The sequence below is a fragment of the Topomyia yanbarensis genome, chromosome 2 (assembly GCF_030247195.1).
Source record: "Topomyia yanbarensis strain Yona2022 chromosome 2, ASM3024719v1, whole genome shotgun sequence".
Lineage (NCBI taxonomy): Eukaryota > Metazoa > Arthropoda > Insecta > Diptera > Culicidae > Topomyia > Topomyia yanbarensis.
In genome coordinates, this window is record NC_080671.1 from 149,183,382 (window position 1) to 149,196,712 (window position 13,331).

Below are 13,331 nucleotides of genomic sequence, written 5' to 3' on the forward strand. Positions count from 1 at the left end.
TAACTCAGTGTTCTGTTATCTCATTTTGTTAGTAGTTTCGGTTTTGTAGTGTAAACGCGAGGACGGCTAAGAAAACAGTTTCCACCAAACCAAACTGCCTCGAAACTTTGGTTTCCCGAATCTATTCGCTTTGTAAGATGTCTAGTTTGCAATAACAAAAAAAAACTTCGGCTAGGCATGATCCCATCAAAAAGTCAATCAAATGCCGTGATTGTGAACTCTCAAAAAAAATACCCTTCTCCTGCTTTGGGGATATTCTCAGTATTCCAGTATAGTAAATTCAGTTTTAATTCCGTTGTCCTTAACGACTGACTGCTTCTGCTCTTCATGATTTGGCTGTTATCACAGTTTAAAAAAGAATAACATAGCATAAATCGTGTGTGTATTCTTCTCCCTCGTTTGTCTGCTCTTCAACTTTGTGTTCTAGCTTTCCTGCTGAAATTCGTTAGCTGGAAAAGTGAGATCTTGTTCTCCTCTTGCTACGTTAATCGGGTTTTCTTCTCTTTAACCGTTTTAGCTTTATCGTTTGGTCTGCTTCTTTTTGTACGATTACATTGTTTCTGCAATATATAGACGTTTATCGACACGAAAATGTTTGTTCTCTTTTCTTTTATGAATAGATTTTGGTTTTTGTTAAGATTTATATGATTTATAATTTGCAATTGATTTTATTCAGTAAATATTGTATTTAGACTAATACGCAAAGTTCTATTTTTTGTAATATTGCTTTATTGGCATGGGTATGCCAATAATGCGATTTAATGAAGCATTTTCTTTCTAAGCAAACTTTGTTTCAGACGATGATAAATTAGAAGGTGTAGATGCAAAAGGAACAAATTAATGCAAATGATAAGCTCGAGTAAATTATACATCAAAACGACGTGCAATTTTACATCGAGCTTACCATTCGAGAAAAACATTTTCATAGTTCATGTCCGCTTATTCAACAGATTAGCTTTCGTTCCTGCGACTATGTGTTTTCAAGACGTTATAAAAAACTCCTAAAAAATCGTTTCGTTAACCTTTAACTCTAAATGTGTAATATGAAATACGAAACGAAGGTTGAAAAATTAAACATTTAACTTGACGACAAACAGCTTCTCGTGTGATGCTGCATCAGAAATGCTACCCTCAACCTTTAAAGTATATAAAAACAAACAGATTTAACCTTGTAATGGTTACTCTCGTCTTCCTGGTATTTTATTTAGTTCTCCATACGAAATATTGTATAATTTTTTCAATGCTTTTGCTTCGTACAGTTAAGAACATGAAAAAACAAGAAAAACAATAAATGGCATAAACGAGTTTTTTTAGTTTAATTGTGTGAAAGTGAATCATTTATATCCATTCGTACGTTTTTTTTACTCCGATCTGCTTTCTTTGTTGTTAGTTTTGATTTCATAAACGTTCCTTCTTTCTCTTTTCCATTCGTGATTAATCAACATTTAAATTTTTTTTTTGCAATTATTATCATCATTTAGTATTATAATTTGAATCGTGGTTTGCTTGCGTGAAGGGTGGCAGCAGCTGCAGCAGCGACCGCCGAAGTACTTGCAGGATGACCTCCTAACCCACTTCCGATCGTCGTAACAGATCCGCTAGTACTGCCTCCGCCGGAAACAACAGCCGCAGCGTAGTGACCAAGATGAGCGCCGATCGGCGACGACGCACTGTTGTAGTAGCTTTTCTGTTGCGACTGCAACAGATAGGCCGTTGCAACCGTCTGATGTTGGTCACTCACCGCCGATTTGATCGTACCTTCGGCGAATGGGAATTGCTGAACGGCCTGCTGAAGGGACTGGGATGGAAGTTGACGGTGAAGATGGTTCTGGAATGAATTCAGTCCACCGAACAATTGTTTCTGTTGTTCTTGCTGTATAGTCGGCGAGACTGTAATTCGAGACGGGAGCGAAGGCAACCGGTAATAACTGGTTACAGCTCCAACGCTGTTGTTGTTGTTGTTAATATGGTTCAAACTGCTGCTATTGTTGTTATTGTTCATGTGGATATTGTTATTGTTGTTGCTGCTGCTGGTGCACCACGACGACGCATAACCCGACTTCTAATCGCGACCCTTGTTCTCAGTGCAGTCGCGACTCAAGTGACCAATCTTGCCACAGCTATAGCAGCTTTTGTCCCCGGTGGGACAGTTTCGTGAAATGTGACCACTCTTGTTACAGTTGTAGCAGGACACGTTCATATCCCTGTCGCTCTTTTCCGGACAGTTTCGAGCCAGATGACCGCTCTGGTTGCAGTTGTAGCAGCACGAGTCGTCGGGCGACAGACTGCAGTCACGTGCAATGTGACCGCTTCCTGCAAAAAAAAAGATAGAATGGGTACAGTTAAGATTTCCACGTGAACCACAATCAACAGACAAAAAATATTTAGGATGTATCGCTGGTGGTATTTACACACAAAATAAATAAGGCGCCAACATTATTATAAAGCAATAAAACACAAATCTAGAGAAAATTTTCAATAGGACGTAAGTAACAATGAGAGATTCTCTTTGGGGTCTTTCTCTTCTGTTTATTACTCGGCCATTTCAACATTTACTACTCTACTCTTTGCATAATATTCTAGTAAAAACCGTCGGCTTGTACTGGAAAATTAGGGCGAAGTGTTGTAATGACGTCGTAATAAACGAAAGAGAAAGTAAACAAAGAGAGGCTCTCAATGTTACTTACGTCCTATTAAAAATTTCCTCTAGAAATATCCTATTTCCTTTTTCTGCATCGAATTTCTCTTTGCAGTCAAGCGATTGTAATACTCATTTATCCGGTTCTATCACATTTGCCCGAAAGTCATTTACCCGAATGATGTTCGCCCGAAAACCATTTACCAGAATGGACCATTTACCCGAATGTAAATTAACCCGAACGGACCATTTACCCGAATGCCATCAACCCGAATGGACCACTCACCCGAATGTTATTAACCTGAATACCACATTCACTCAAGCATAATATAAAATCGGTAATTGTCTAGTTTAGTGACTTTAGTGATAGAAGTCCGACGTTAATGCGTCGTGGATACCCGTCGCCGGAGTTATAAGCAAACCTGTGATCCTTTTGTTTGCCCGATTACTCAAACATAGGGGCTATAGGGTGATGAGCCTATTTTGGCACCATTAGGGAGAGGGTCGCACTATTTTTTGAACAATTTTAAAAGAAGCCATATTATCTATAACCTTTCTCAGAATAAAGTATCAGTGTACTGTTTCTTAAACATCTATATAATGCTTATTTAGCAGAATTGCCTCAATTTTCAGCATAAATGAAAATAAATGTTCCATTCTATGCATCTATTCCCACCTCAATGATTCAATTATCGCCTCATGGGTGTGCCAATTTTCACCTCATCGAAAAACAATCTAGTTGAAACGCAATGCCTCATATTCCATTTGCGTCGATTCTAACTAGCTATCCAGATCATGGACGCCAACGTGTGATTTGTAAAACGAATCATTCTGCTTTTTTCAGCCGATCAAAACAAACGTAAACATCACGCACATCAATGAAATTCATCAGCTGTTAGTAGAAGAGCGCCCAGAATTGCGCACGCAGAAAAAAACCATTCGAAGGTTAGCAACTGGAATGACAAGTTTCACATCACACATTGCTTTCTTTCGATCCGAATTGTATGTGCAGATAAAAATAAAATATCTGCAATCAACAATTAGTTGAATAACTTGAAATAATTGATTACTTATACCTGAAATTGCATTACATCATATTTACAAGTTCATGTTTTGGTTTGGCCGCACTGGTGATTCTTTTCTGTATGATGGATGCAAAAAGTTGGTTTTGATTGTGGTAGTGTATCAGCAAAACATGCCAATAATAGGAACCCCCGTATTTAGTTTTATCCTATTGTAACACTAGGCCTATTCTAGTGTTTGACGAGTGATTTTAAAGTGAAATTATCGTAAAAAGGTTTTCCAGCTAAAATAAAGGTATGTATCAATGCAATGTTTAGTATATTTGTGCAGGAATAACGAGATATGAGGCGGTAAATGCTGGCTCGTAAGTGTTTATTTTGCTAAGCGCCGTTGCATCCAGTTTCGGTTCACTACGGGAGTGAGGCGGATTAGTAGATATTTCAATAAGGCGATTTTGTTTTAATTAAAAGTTGGATTTAGAGGATAGTTCTAAATACATATGTGCACAACAAATAAAGAATATAACTATAGCTTATTTTTTCACACCTGTTTTAGCCAAATCGATAGTGTCATTATCTCATATGCTTGGTTCGAAACCAAGGGGTACGAAATAGGGTCACAATAGGCTCTACTGCCATAATAGGCACATCACCCTAGCTAGTTTGAAGCCGACTGAGCGGCTGCGAAATCGGACAGTGCACCAGAAAGCGATGTGGCTTAGCCACATTAGTCAACCGTACACTGACCAATGTGGCTATGCGACATCACTTTTAGGTGTACTATCCGACGTCACTGAGGTTCTGTTGCCAACGCCACAAATGCTCTTCCGGTGCAAACTGATGCATATAGGACGCAGTTGTAAGCTCGAGCGGTGAAATCTTGTGATAAACCGGACAAAATAATAAGAAATATTTCGGAAACACCATCGATCGAGGTAAATATATATTAAGATGTTCCGTTACCGAATTGAATCAATTAAATTAGTAATTATATCTTGCATGGTGGAAGTCCATTTGGCACAACACCGTTAGTAAATAGTAGCTCATAAATTAATGTTATGTGGCGAAGCTAGTGTGATGCGGCTTTGCCACAATTACCGAGGTCAAGGAACCGAAGCGGAGGTCCCTATTCGGATACCCTGTGATCTATTGGTATACTTGGTTTACTGAAATATAGAGGCTGATTCCTTCTTTAAATATGAGCAGTTCTTTGAGTTTGTATACCAAATAGCCCTCGCAATCAAACCGGTGATCCACTCGTTTGCCCGGTTTACGAACACTTAGGGATTGATTCCTTTTTTTAAACATGAGCAGGTCTTTTCCCACAATTAGGGGTTGATTGCTTCTTTCAAACATCCTTGGAGCTGCATGCCAAATAAGTTTGCAAAGAAACTGTTGATCCACTCGTCTGCCCGGTATACTCAAACATAAGGGTTGATTCCTTCTTTCAAAACAAGAGCAATTTCTTGAATCTATATACCAAATAGCTCTCTACGTAATATTGGATTTCGAGACAGGATGATTCTTCCACCTAATTCACGGATGATTCTTCCATCTAAACCAAAGTTTTTTCAGAGAAATAAAACAACTTGGTCGTCAGACAAAATATTCGGAAGATCACCGAATACAACTTATTTACAAACAAGCTGTTGCCTTGGATTTCTTGCCTTATCAAGGTATTCCAATGGCACTCGAAGAATTGAGGAAAAGTTGTCCAAAGGCTCTCGACGATTTTTTGTATTACATTAGTAAAAATTGTATTTTTGGTAGGAAGGAAACTAATCAAAAAGTTTCTCGATAACCCTTCTTTGCCCCCCGCTTCGTGGTCAGTTTTCGAAAATATATCGACAAAGATTCCTAGAACCACCAATAATGTGGAAGACTAGCACAATAAATGGAACGGTTTGTTAAGCCGTGGAAATTCTATGGTGTGTTGAAGAAGTTGCAGCTTGAAGAGAAAAACCCTAGTACGTATGTTTTACGTACACTACAAGCGGTACCAACAGCTAAAAAGTCTAAAAAGAACTCACGAAAGGATCTACCGTGTAAAAACCCGTGCAAAAAACTACGATTTTTAATTTGATAAATAATTTGGATGCCTGCCGTTTTTGGGGAATCCTATTCGCGTGATACAATAGTAAGGTTAGAAAAGAGTGGTGTAGTGCACACGCAGAAATTTATGCATAGATAGCATGCTTTTCTTTCTGCCTATCGTTTCTTCTGCTGTAAATTTTATGCATTGGACACATTCGTTCTATCCACTCATTGAATGCTTACTAGAAGTAAATGCTAGAAAATGCATAAAAATCACAGCAGAATAAAAGAGACGGGAATAGAAAGTATGCTAACTTTTTGTTTCTCAGTGTAGATAAGCCAGTTTGTTTACTTTTGTCGCTTAAGGCCATTTGAAAGCCCACCCGTTATACGTAGATAACATCTAATTGCATTTAAATTTTCACGTCATTTACTATTAAATAGCATTTTGACAAGACCATAATTTGATTTGGGTAGTTTGTATTCAATATAGAGTCCCGTACATAGGAATGCGCAACACTGCGTAGAATACAGACTATTTATTTCTTTCTGGCAACCTATTTATTTTATGTATTATCTATTTATTTTTTTTGCTTAATTTTGAGTGACCTCGATCAAATTACAAAATAAATTCATACTGAATGAAACATTAAGCAAACGAAACATCACAGCGAAAACCATTTCAAACATTATTTCATCGGATTTATTGAATGCTAATTAATCAATTAATAAAGTGTTTAAGTTTATTCGAAGAATTCGAGCCATAGCAGGATTCAGGTTGTTTTAAGCGGATTTTGCTCGTATGAACTTGACACTCGAATAGAACAGTAACAAAACCATGTCACTGTGACAAAACAATAATAACCATTTGCAGTGAACTACAATACCAATCACTGATAAAATAAAGTACCCATTAATGCTTAGAAAAATACGCATTTTCAATAGAAGTAAAATTATTAAATGGGTACAGAGTTTGTACCCATAAATAAGTACAGAAATTAGCCATTCATGAAAAACGCACCAGAATGAAAAATACTGTCAATATAATTATTTCTGAATTTAAAAAATATATATAAAATAACATTCATTTTACATTATTGTCTCCTTATAATTTTGATCACCTTTTTGCCGCTTGGAAACACTGTGCAGCTGGGACTCTTCTGTGCACCAACTTACTCGATAAGTTGAAAAAAAATTCTTTTTTACACATCGTCGGACCCTTCTGCGTATTGAAAATGTCCAAAATTATTGATTTTCAACTACCAACAACTTTCCCTTCAATATAATACACTTTCCCGGAAAGTTGAAAAATTTCATTTTGACGCATCGTCGGACCCCACTGTGCATAGAAAATGTCCAAAACTATTGATTTTCAACTGCCAACAATATGTCCTTCAATAATTATTTATTTCTAAACAATTGAAAGTTAACCGCATCAACTTCAACTCCAATAAACGGGAAAGTAACGCAAAACGTATCGCGATAACTGATGAACCGACGATGACGATGAATACGACGATACAATTCGATCGTGAACCGACAAATGGGCCTATATAACAAATGTACACAAACGGAGATTTGATTAATATCTAGAGGAGTAAAAATACTTCATAATAAATATAAAAACTCATTAATAAATGTTTTACTCTTCATGAAAATTAATAAAAAACAAAAAGTCGGATCCGACTTGCAACTTTAAACAAACCGCCAGGCGGGTTACGCCTCTACATTTCTAATGTAGTGTATACGGGCGAAATTGACAGCATCATTGTTTACAAGGCCCGTAAACAGAATCGCCCTAAACAAAAACCAAATGCTTGTTACGCCTCGGGAGAATAACAAATATTCCCCTCCAGCGAGTACGGCGAAAATCGTCAAAACAAGAGGGCGACTCGAAAATGGCCTAATCAACATTTCATAACACTCGGCGAAATATTTTTTTTTCAATTTTATCAACGAAATCGTTATTATATAAAACATTTTAGTTGTGCTTCCGAAAACTAGTATTCTTTAATGTGTTGCAATACATTTGAAAGCGCAGTATGCAATCACTGTTAAAATACGATTTAATTTTCTGAAGCGAATTTTCAAAGCTATTTTTCTCGATTCGATATCATTGCGACTTCGGTCCTTTGGTCGATTCATGATCGAATTATCTACGATTACGATGAAGGCGACGATACATTATCGTTAACGGAGTTTCCGATGGCGATACATTATCGTTAACGAGTAACGCCGATAAATTATCGTGAAAAATGTATCGTATTAACAACCCTGCTATTTACCCAGCCCTACCCAGCAAGACAGAGTCAGTATAGTCCATTTATCGCGCCCTTCTGAAAATCATATTTACGGTTTAGCCTTCTCGCAAATGGCGATTGCTGAAGGGTGAAATCACGACCGGAATGCAAATTGGGCGTAAGCATTCTTTTAGTTGCTACCTACTAAAACACATAGGAGTCAAATTATTTGTTATATTGTTATAAGGTTTAACCGAAGGAAAAACATGGTCATAAAGTAATTTATACCTACAATAACAGCTACATTTCCAAAAGCATCGTCGAGTATTGAAACTGATTTTTCTCCATTTGAGTACATTGCGACTTAGGCCCTAATGAATAATCTGTGTCGATATACCTATAATGCACCTTACAATCACTAAATTATGAGGAAAATTTAATATATTTACAATTCTTATCTCCTTCAAACGAGGCATGTTTAATTGGTTCGATTAGTCTACTCGGGGAGTTATTTTTGGCTTCACACCAGGGGCAGATAAATTCTGATGCATTTTTTAAAATTAAGAAAATTAAATGCATGTTATTTTCATCAAAATTAATATTTACAATGCATTTTGTGCTGCATGTAAGACATCAAAACCCTGCAAGAAACTAACTCTACATCCAACTAAACATAGAACAAAGTGGATTAGCGCAGTTGATCCAAAAACGGAATTCGATAAGAGCATTTCAAAAGGGCACACAAACAAAATGTAAACATGTCCTGTTAATACTTACTTGAAATAGACACTAACAAAGTTTTATACACACCATAAATAAATCGATACTTATACTTAATACGAAATAATAGATTAGGTTCTTTACTGACACAGTTAACTTCACTTACCGTGACAGTTCATCAGTACTGTTTACATGGACTTAGAAAAAATTTGTGGACGACTAGATTCGCTTGAAACAAAATTTTCTAAGTCCATGAAACTGCTTACAAGCCTAATGTCATAAATGAACATTCGAATTCATTTCAGACGCCGCCGTAAAGTATTGAATACTTTACGGTGACGACACAAATGAACTGAGCGTCCATTTTTGACAGTTCGCTTGTACTGTTTACATGGACTTAGAAAAATTCTTTGCGATTTGCTTCGAAAGAATCTAGTCGTCCACAAATTTTTCTAAGTCCATGTAAACAGTACAAGCGAACGATCTTGCTATCGAAGGGTGCAATCAAACCTGTAATCTACTCGTTTGCCCGGTATACTCAAACATAGGGACTATCCCTAGTTTAAGTCCGACTGAGCGGCAGCGAAGTCGGACAGCATCACAAAAAGCGATGTGGCGTAGCCACATTAGGCATTAACAATATTTTATTTAGTAACAATAGGATAGTATTCATTTACAATAAAATGTTGTTAGTGCCGAATGTGGCTACGCCACATCGCTTCATTCAAGTGCTGTCCGACTTCGCTGCCGCTCAGTCGGATTTAAACTAGGGATAGTCCCTATGTTTGAGTATACCGGGCAAACGAGTGGATTACAGGTTTGATTGCACCCTTCGATAGCAAGATCAAAACCACCTCGTCCGTCGGTTTCTCAGCGGCTTTGCGCCGCTTCGAATCCTTGGACTCGACTATGCGGCAAAGCCGCATCACACTACCTTCACCCTTAACGTCACTTTCTCATGAGCAATGCCGTTGGTAGTAAGGTAAGTGGGAACAACTTTTTTTTCCAGTTTAAACTACTTTAAAGCTTTCCCCCCAAATTTTTTTCATTGCTTGTTATAAAATAGGCCATTTAGAACCATTTTCAAAAGAAATTAACCCTCTTTTCGAAAAAGCCGCGATTCGGAACAATTACCCATTTCTGGATTAATATAATTATTTGATTGTAACTGCCCATTTGTCGCGTTAAAAGGTTGAATAGTTTGTTTAGCCTTGTACCTCTAATTTTACGGGATCGATAATAAAAAGTTTAATCTTTGCGAACTATAGAACTGGCAGCTCTTCCTAGTGACGTCTACTCACGGTCAACGACATGCAACATGTCATAGAGTGGACCGTTTCCTTTAACTGCATTTTTCTGCTCGAACCAATTTTATGCAAATTAGAAATGAATAACACATTAAATTTTGATATTCCTGAAAATGTAATATTTCACGGAATCTCTTCACTCAATATATTCTACCGCAGTCAAAGCACCTAATCGGTAAGGATTAATACTTTCAGCAGGCACACGCGTGAACGACGTACGTGTTTAGAAAGTTGAAGTCAGAAAGCAGCATAAAAAAACTTACCGTTGCAGCGGTAGCACCGGTCCAGATCCTCCTTGCAATCACGTGCAAAGTGACCCATTTGGTTGCATTTATAGCACTTTTCACGGCGGCTGCCGCCTCCGCCGAATTCTCGTCTTTCTCCACCACGGGGTCCTCCGGGGCGACCACCACCACCGCCTCCCGCTCCGACGTTCTGGCAATCACGGGCATAGTGTCCCGGCCGGTCACACTTGAAGCACGTATTTCCAGACATTTTTCCTGCTGTTTATTGGATTACGTCGGGTCCTGTTACAACTCCTCTCCTCACCACACTGCAGGACAAGGAAAATAAAAATTATCAGCATACTGCATTTTCTTCCTATTTTCCAAGTGAAAAGCACGGCGCACAAAACCAAGATGTCGATTTTAGCATTGCCCGCACGGGGGTAATTTGAAAACCATTTTTAACCGGTTGAATCGACGTTTTTTGCCTTGAAATGTATTTCGTTTGCTCAACTGAATAGTAATTTATGCAACTAACTGTAATTTATAGCAAATTGAAGTGAAAATCTACCTTTTTCAACCGACCACAAAAACCGTTCGCGGCGCACACAAGAGAGCACTTCCACACTTGCACTAGTAAAAATTTTTAGCCGTCGTCTTCTGCCGCGGTTGGACGAAAGAGAACGTCGGCATGCATGTGTTGCCAGAGTGACGGACACAACAGAACGTCAAAATTGATGTTTTTAAATATATACATGGAATTTTGATAAGCGATTTTTTGTCAAAATATAACATAAAAATCAAGCGAAATTAGATTAACCAAGAATAGGTTGAAATTTTCAGCAAAATATGCAAAGTAAGATCTGGGAATGAGAATTTTTGTCAGCACTGAATTGCAAAATATGAACGATGACGGTGTCGCAATCTCCGCTGTTCTAGTACGCTCTCCCCTCTTTATCACTCCAACGACACGACCGTTTGTTTGGTGCATCCGTGCCCATGTGAGAAAATGAGATAGCCACCGCTTTCGAGGTCAAAACAAATGAAATGCAACGGATTATAGACTGGTTTTGACAGCGCTTGTTTCCGGTTTTTGGCAGGTGATCAACCAATGAGGTGAACTCTACACAGATGTGGCAATAATTTGATTTATTATATTAATATTAGCACAGATAACAGACGTTTAGGCTCGATTTGAATCGTGTGTAAATACCCGCTGCTGAAATTCCGAATAAATCAGACATCTGAAACATGTTTGGCAAACGTTTGCAGATGGCGCAGTGATCACTACAATGCAGTTAGAGTGCAGCTGTCAAACACGTGTAGCAAACAGTTGCGCAGATGGCAATAGTGAAACACGGATTTTCAACGTATATCAATTTGAAAGTTTACACAGGTTTTTGAAGAAATTTTGTTCTAGCCTAAACGTCTGTTATCTGTGATATTAGGTTTTACACCAACGGACATACCCGGATAGAATTTTACAATAGCATTTACCCTACAAACAATCATAAAACAATAAATATTATAGTTATTACTGTTTCAACATTGTTCGTTGCCAAGTTCTCACAGTAGATTTTCAATAAAATTTCATGTAACAATAAATTTCACTGTTCAGCAAAAAACTGATACAGTGCATTCACATTAAATTTTACTGTGTTCGAGAAAAAAATGTATGGAGAAAAATTGATTTTTTTTAATGTTAAGATACATAACCATCCCCCTTTTTCATTGTAAAATTCTATTTTACATTGAAATTTACTGTAAAAACGTTAAAGTTTATTGTTTTTGTATTGTAGCATAACACTAAAACTTACTGTAAATTATTGTAAAATTACTGTACTGTCACAGTGAAAATCATGGTTTTGTTACTATACATTTCTATTCGGGTAACCCCGCAAAATGAGTCAGATGAACTTAGTTTGACAATTGGGTCATTAAATGAGAAAAAAATCTTGTTTTATTACATACATGTATAAAGCTGATTTTCGTGATTGCAACAATGTTTTTTTTTCAACTCAGGAAACGTGAAAATAAAATTTAAATTTAAAATAAATATGTTGATAGTCTGGATTTGACACTATCAGAATCATTTGACATATTGAATTTCACGACAAATGATGCTCTATCAGAAAAAATGAATACATGTTTTCCCGGTTCTCCCGCGGGGTTATTTTAATTTGACATAAACTCCATTCAATGTATATAGTTTTTTTTCATTTTGGGTGTTGTCTTGATAGACCAGATGTAAAAAATCGCAGTTTTCCTATATATGGTTGCCAAGTTTACATAAGATTTATTTTAAAAAACAAAAAAATCGTTTTCACGTATTATAACGAATTTTTTTTAAAATAATGTTATATTATGTATATTGGACCTAAAATTTAACGAATGGAACTGAAAACTATATATAGCTTAATGACCCAATTCTCGGTGGTTTGTTTACATGGGAATTATGTGAGTTCGAATGTAACCGAGATGGATTATAGTATAGGTGTTCACATTCGTCAAGTTTGAGTGTGTTGTTTGTTGCTAGTGAAAATAATCATGGCGGCCCAGGACCACGAAGCACATAACCAACAAACCGACCAATCGAAACGAAGCTTGTATGCACGTGGTAAAAATAAGTATGGCGTCCGGGATCGCAAAAGAGCAAATGTTTACATCACTAACCAATCAGAATAAAGTATGGGACCACGTGCTTCTGTTTTCTTCTTCATTTCTTCTTGTGTGCCCGAAAAAAGTGACAGCTGATGCACACATAGAAAAAATGTGTACACCTGTATACACCTCGGAATGTAACAGATGAGTACCCGCTGCACTCGGACTCAGGCAACTGACGAAGTAAACAAGCCACCGAGAATTGTCAAACATGAACTTCATTCACCATGAGTTCATTCGTGTCATTTTGTAGAACTCAAATTGACGTCTACACAGTAAACTGTATGTACCTAGACAATAGGGATCTTTAGGGGTGTGCGGGTTAAGGCATATTCTGATGCAGATTAGTACCGTGAGTTAATATCTCAGTCCTTTTTCAATTTTTTGGCCCGAAACTATTGAAAAAAACATTTTTTAGTTTGTTTCCTTTTAGGACAATAACACATCCAAACCCATGCGACTTGCACGACCCTATAGGTTGCCTT

General features: G+C 37.3%; 1 protein-coding gene across 1 annotated transcript; it reads right to left on the reverse strand.

The window, feature by feature from the left end:
- Positions 1–1,162: 1,162 nt before the first annotated feature.
- LOC131681706 (CCHC-type zinc finger nucleic acid binding protein) lies at positions 1,163–10,915 on the reverse strand. The gene is made up of 3 exons (XM_058962677.1): positions 10,757–10,915; positions 10,225–10,514; positions 1,163–2,313 (listed from the first exon to the last, which is right to left on the reverse strand). Exons 2-3 carry the CDS (start codon positions 10,454–10,456, stop codon positions 2,063–2,065), a joined length of 483 nt encoding a protein of 160 aa, XP_058818660.1. The 5' UTR covers positions 10,457–10,514; positions 10,757–10,915; the 3' UTR covers positions 1,163–2,062.
- Positions 10,916–13,331: the final 2,416 nt, after the last annotated feature.

Bases quoted from the DNA above. Each gene is read 5' to 3' on its own strand.
- LOC131681706 (XM_058962677.1), bottom strand. From the start codon at position 10,456: ATGTCTGGAAATACGTGCTTCAAGTGTGACCGGCCGGGACACTATGCC. The intron at 2,314-10,224 runs GTAAGTTTTTTT...TTTTTTTTGCAG, and splicing joins CCGGTGCTACCGCTGCAACG to GAAGCGGTCACATTGCACGT.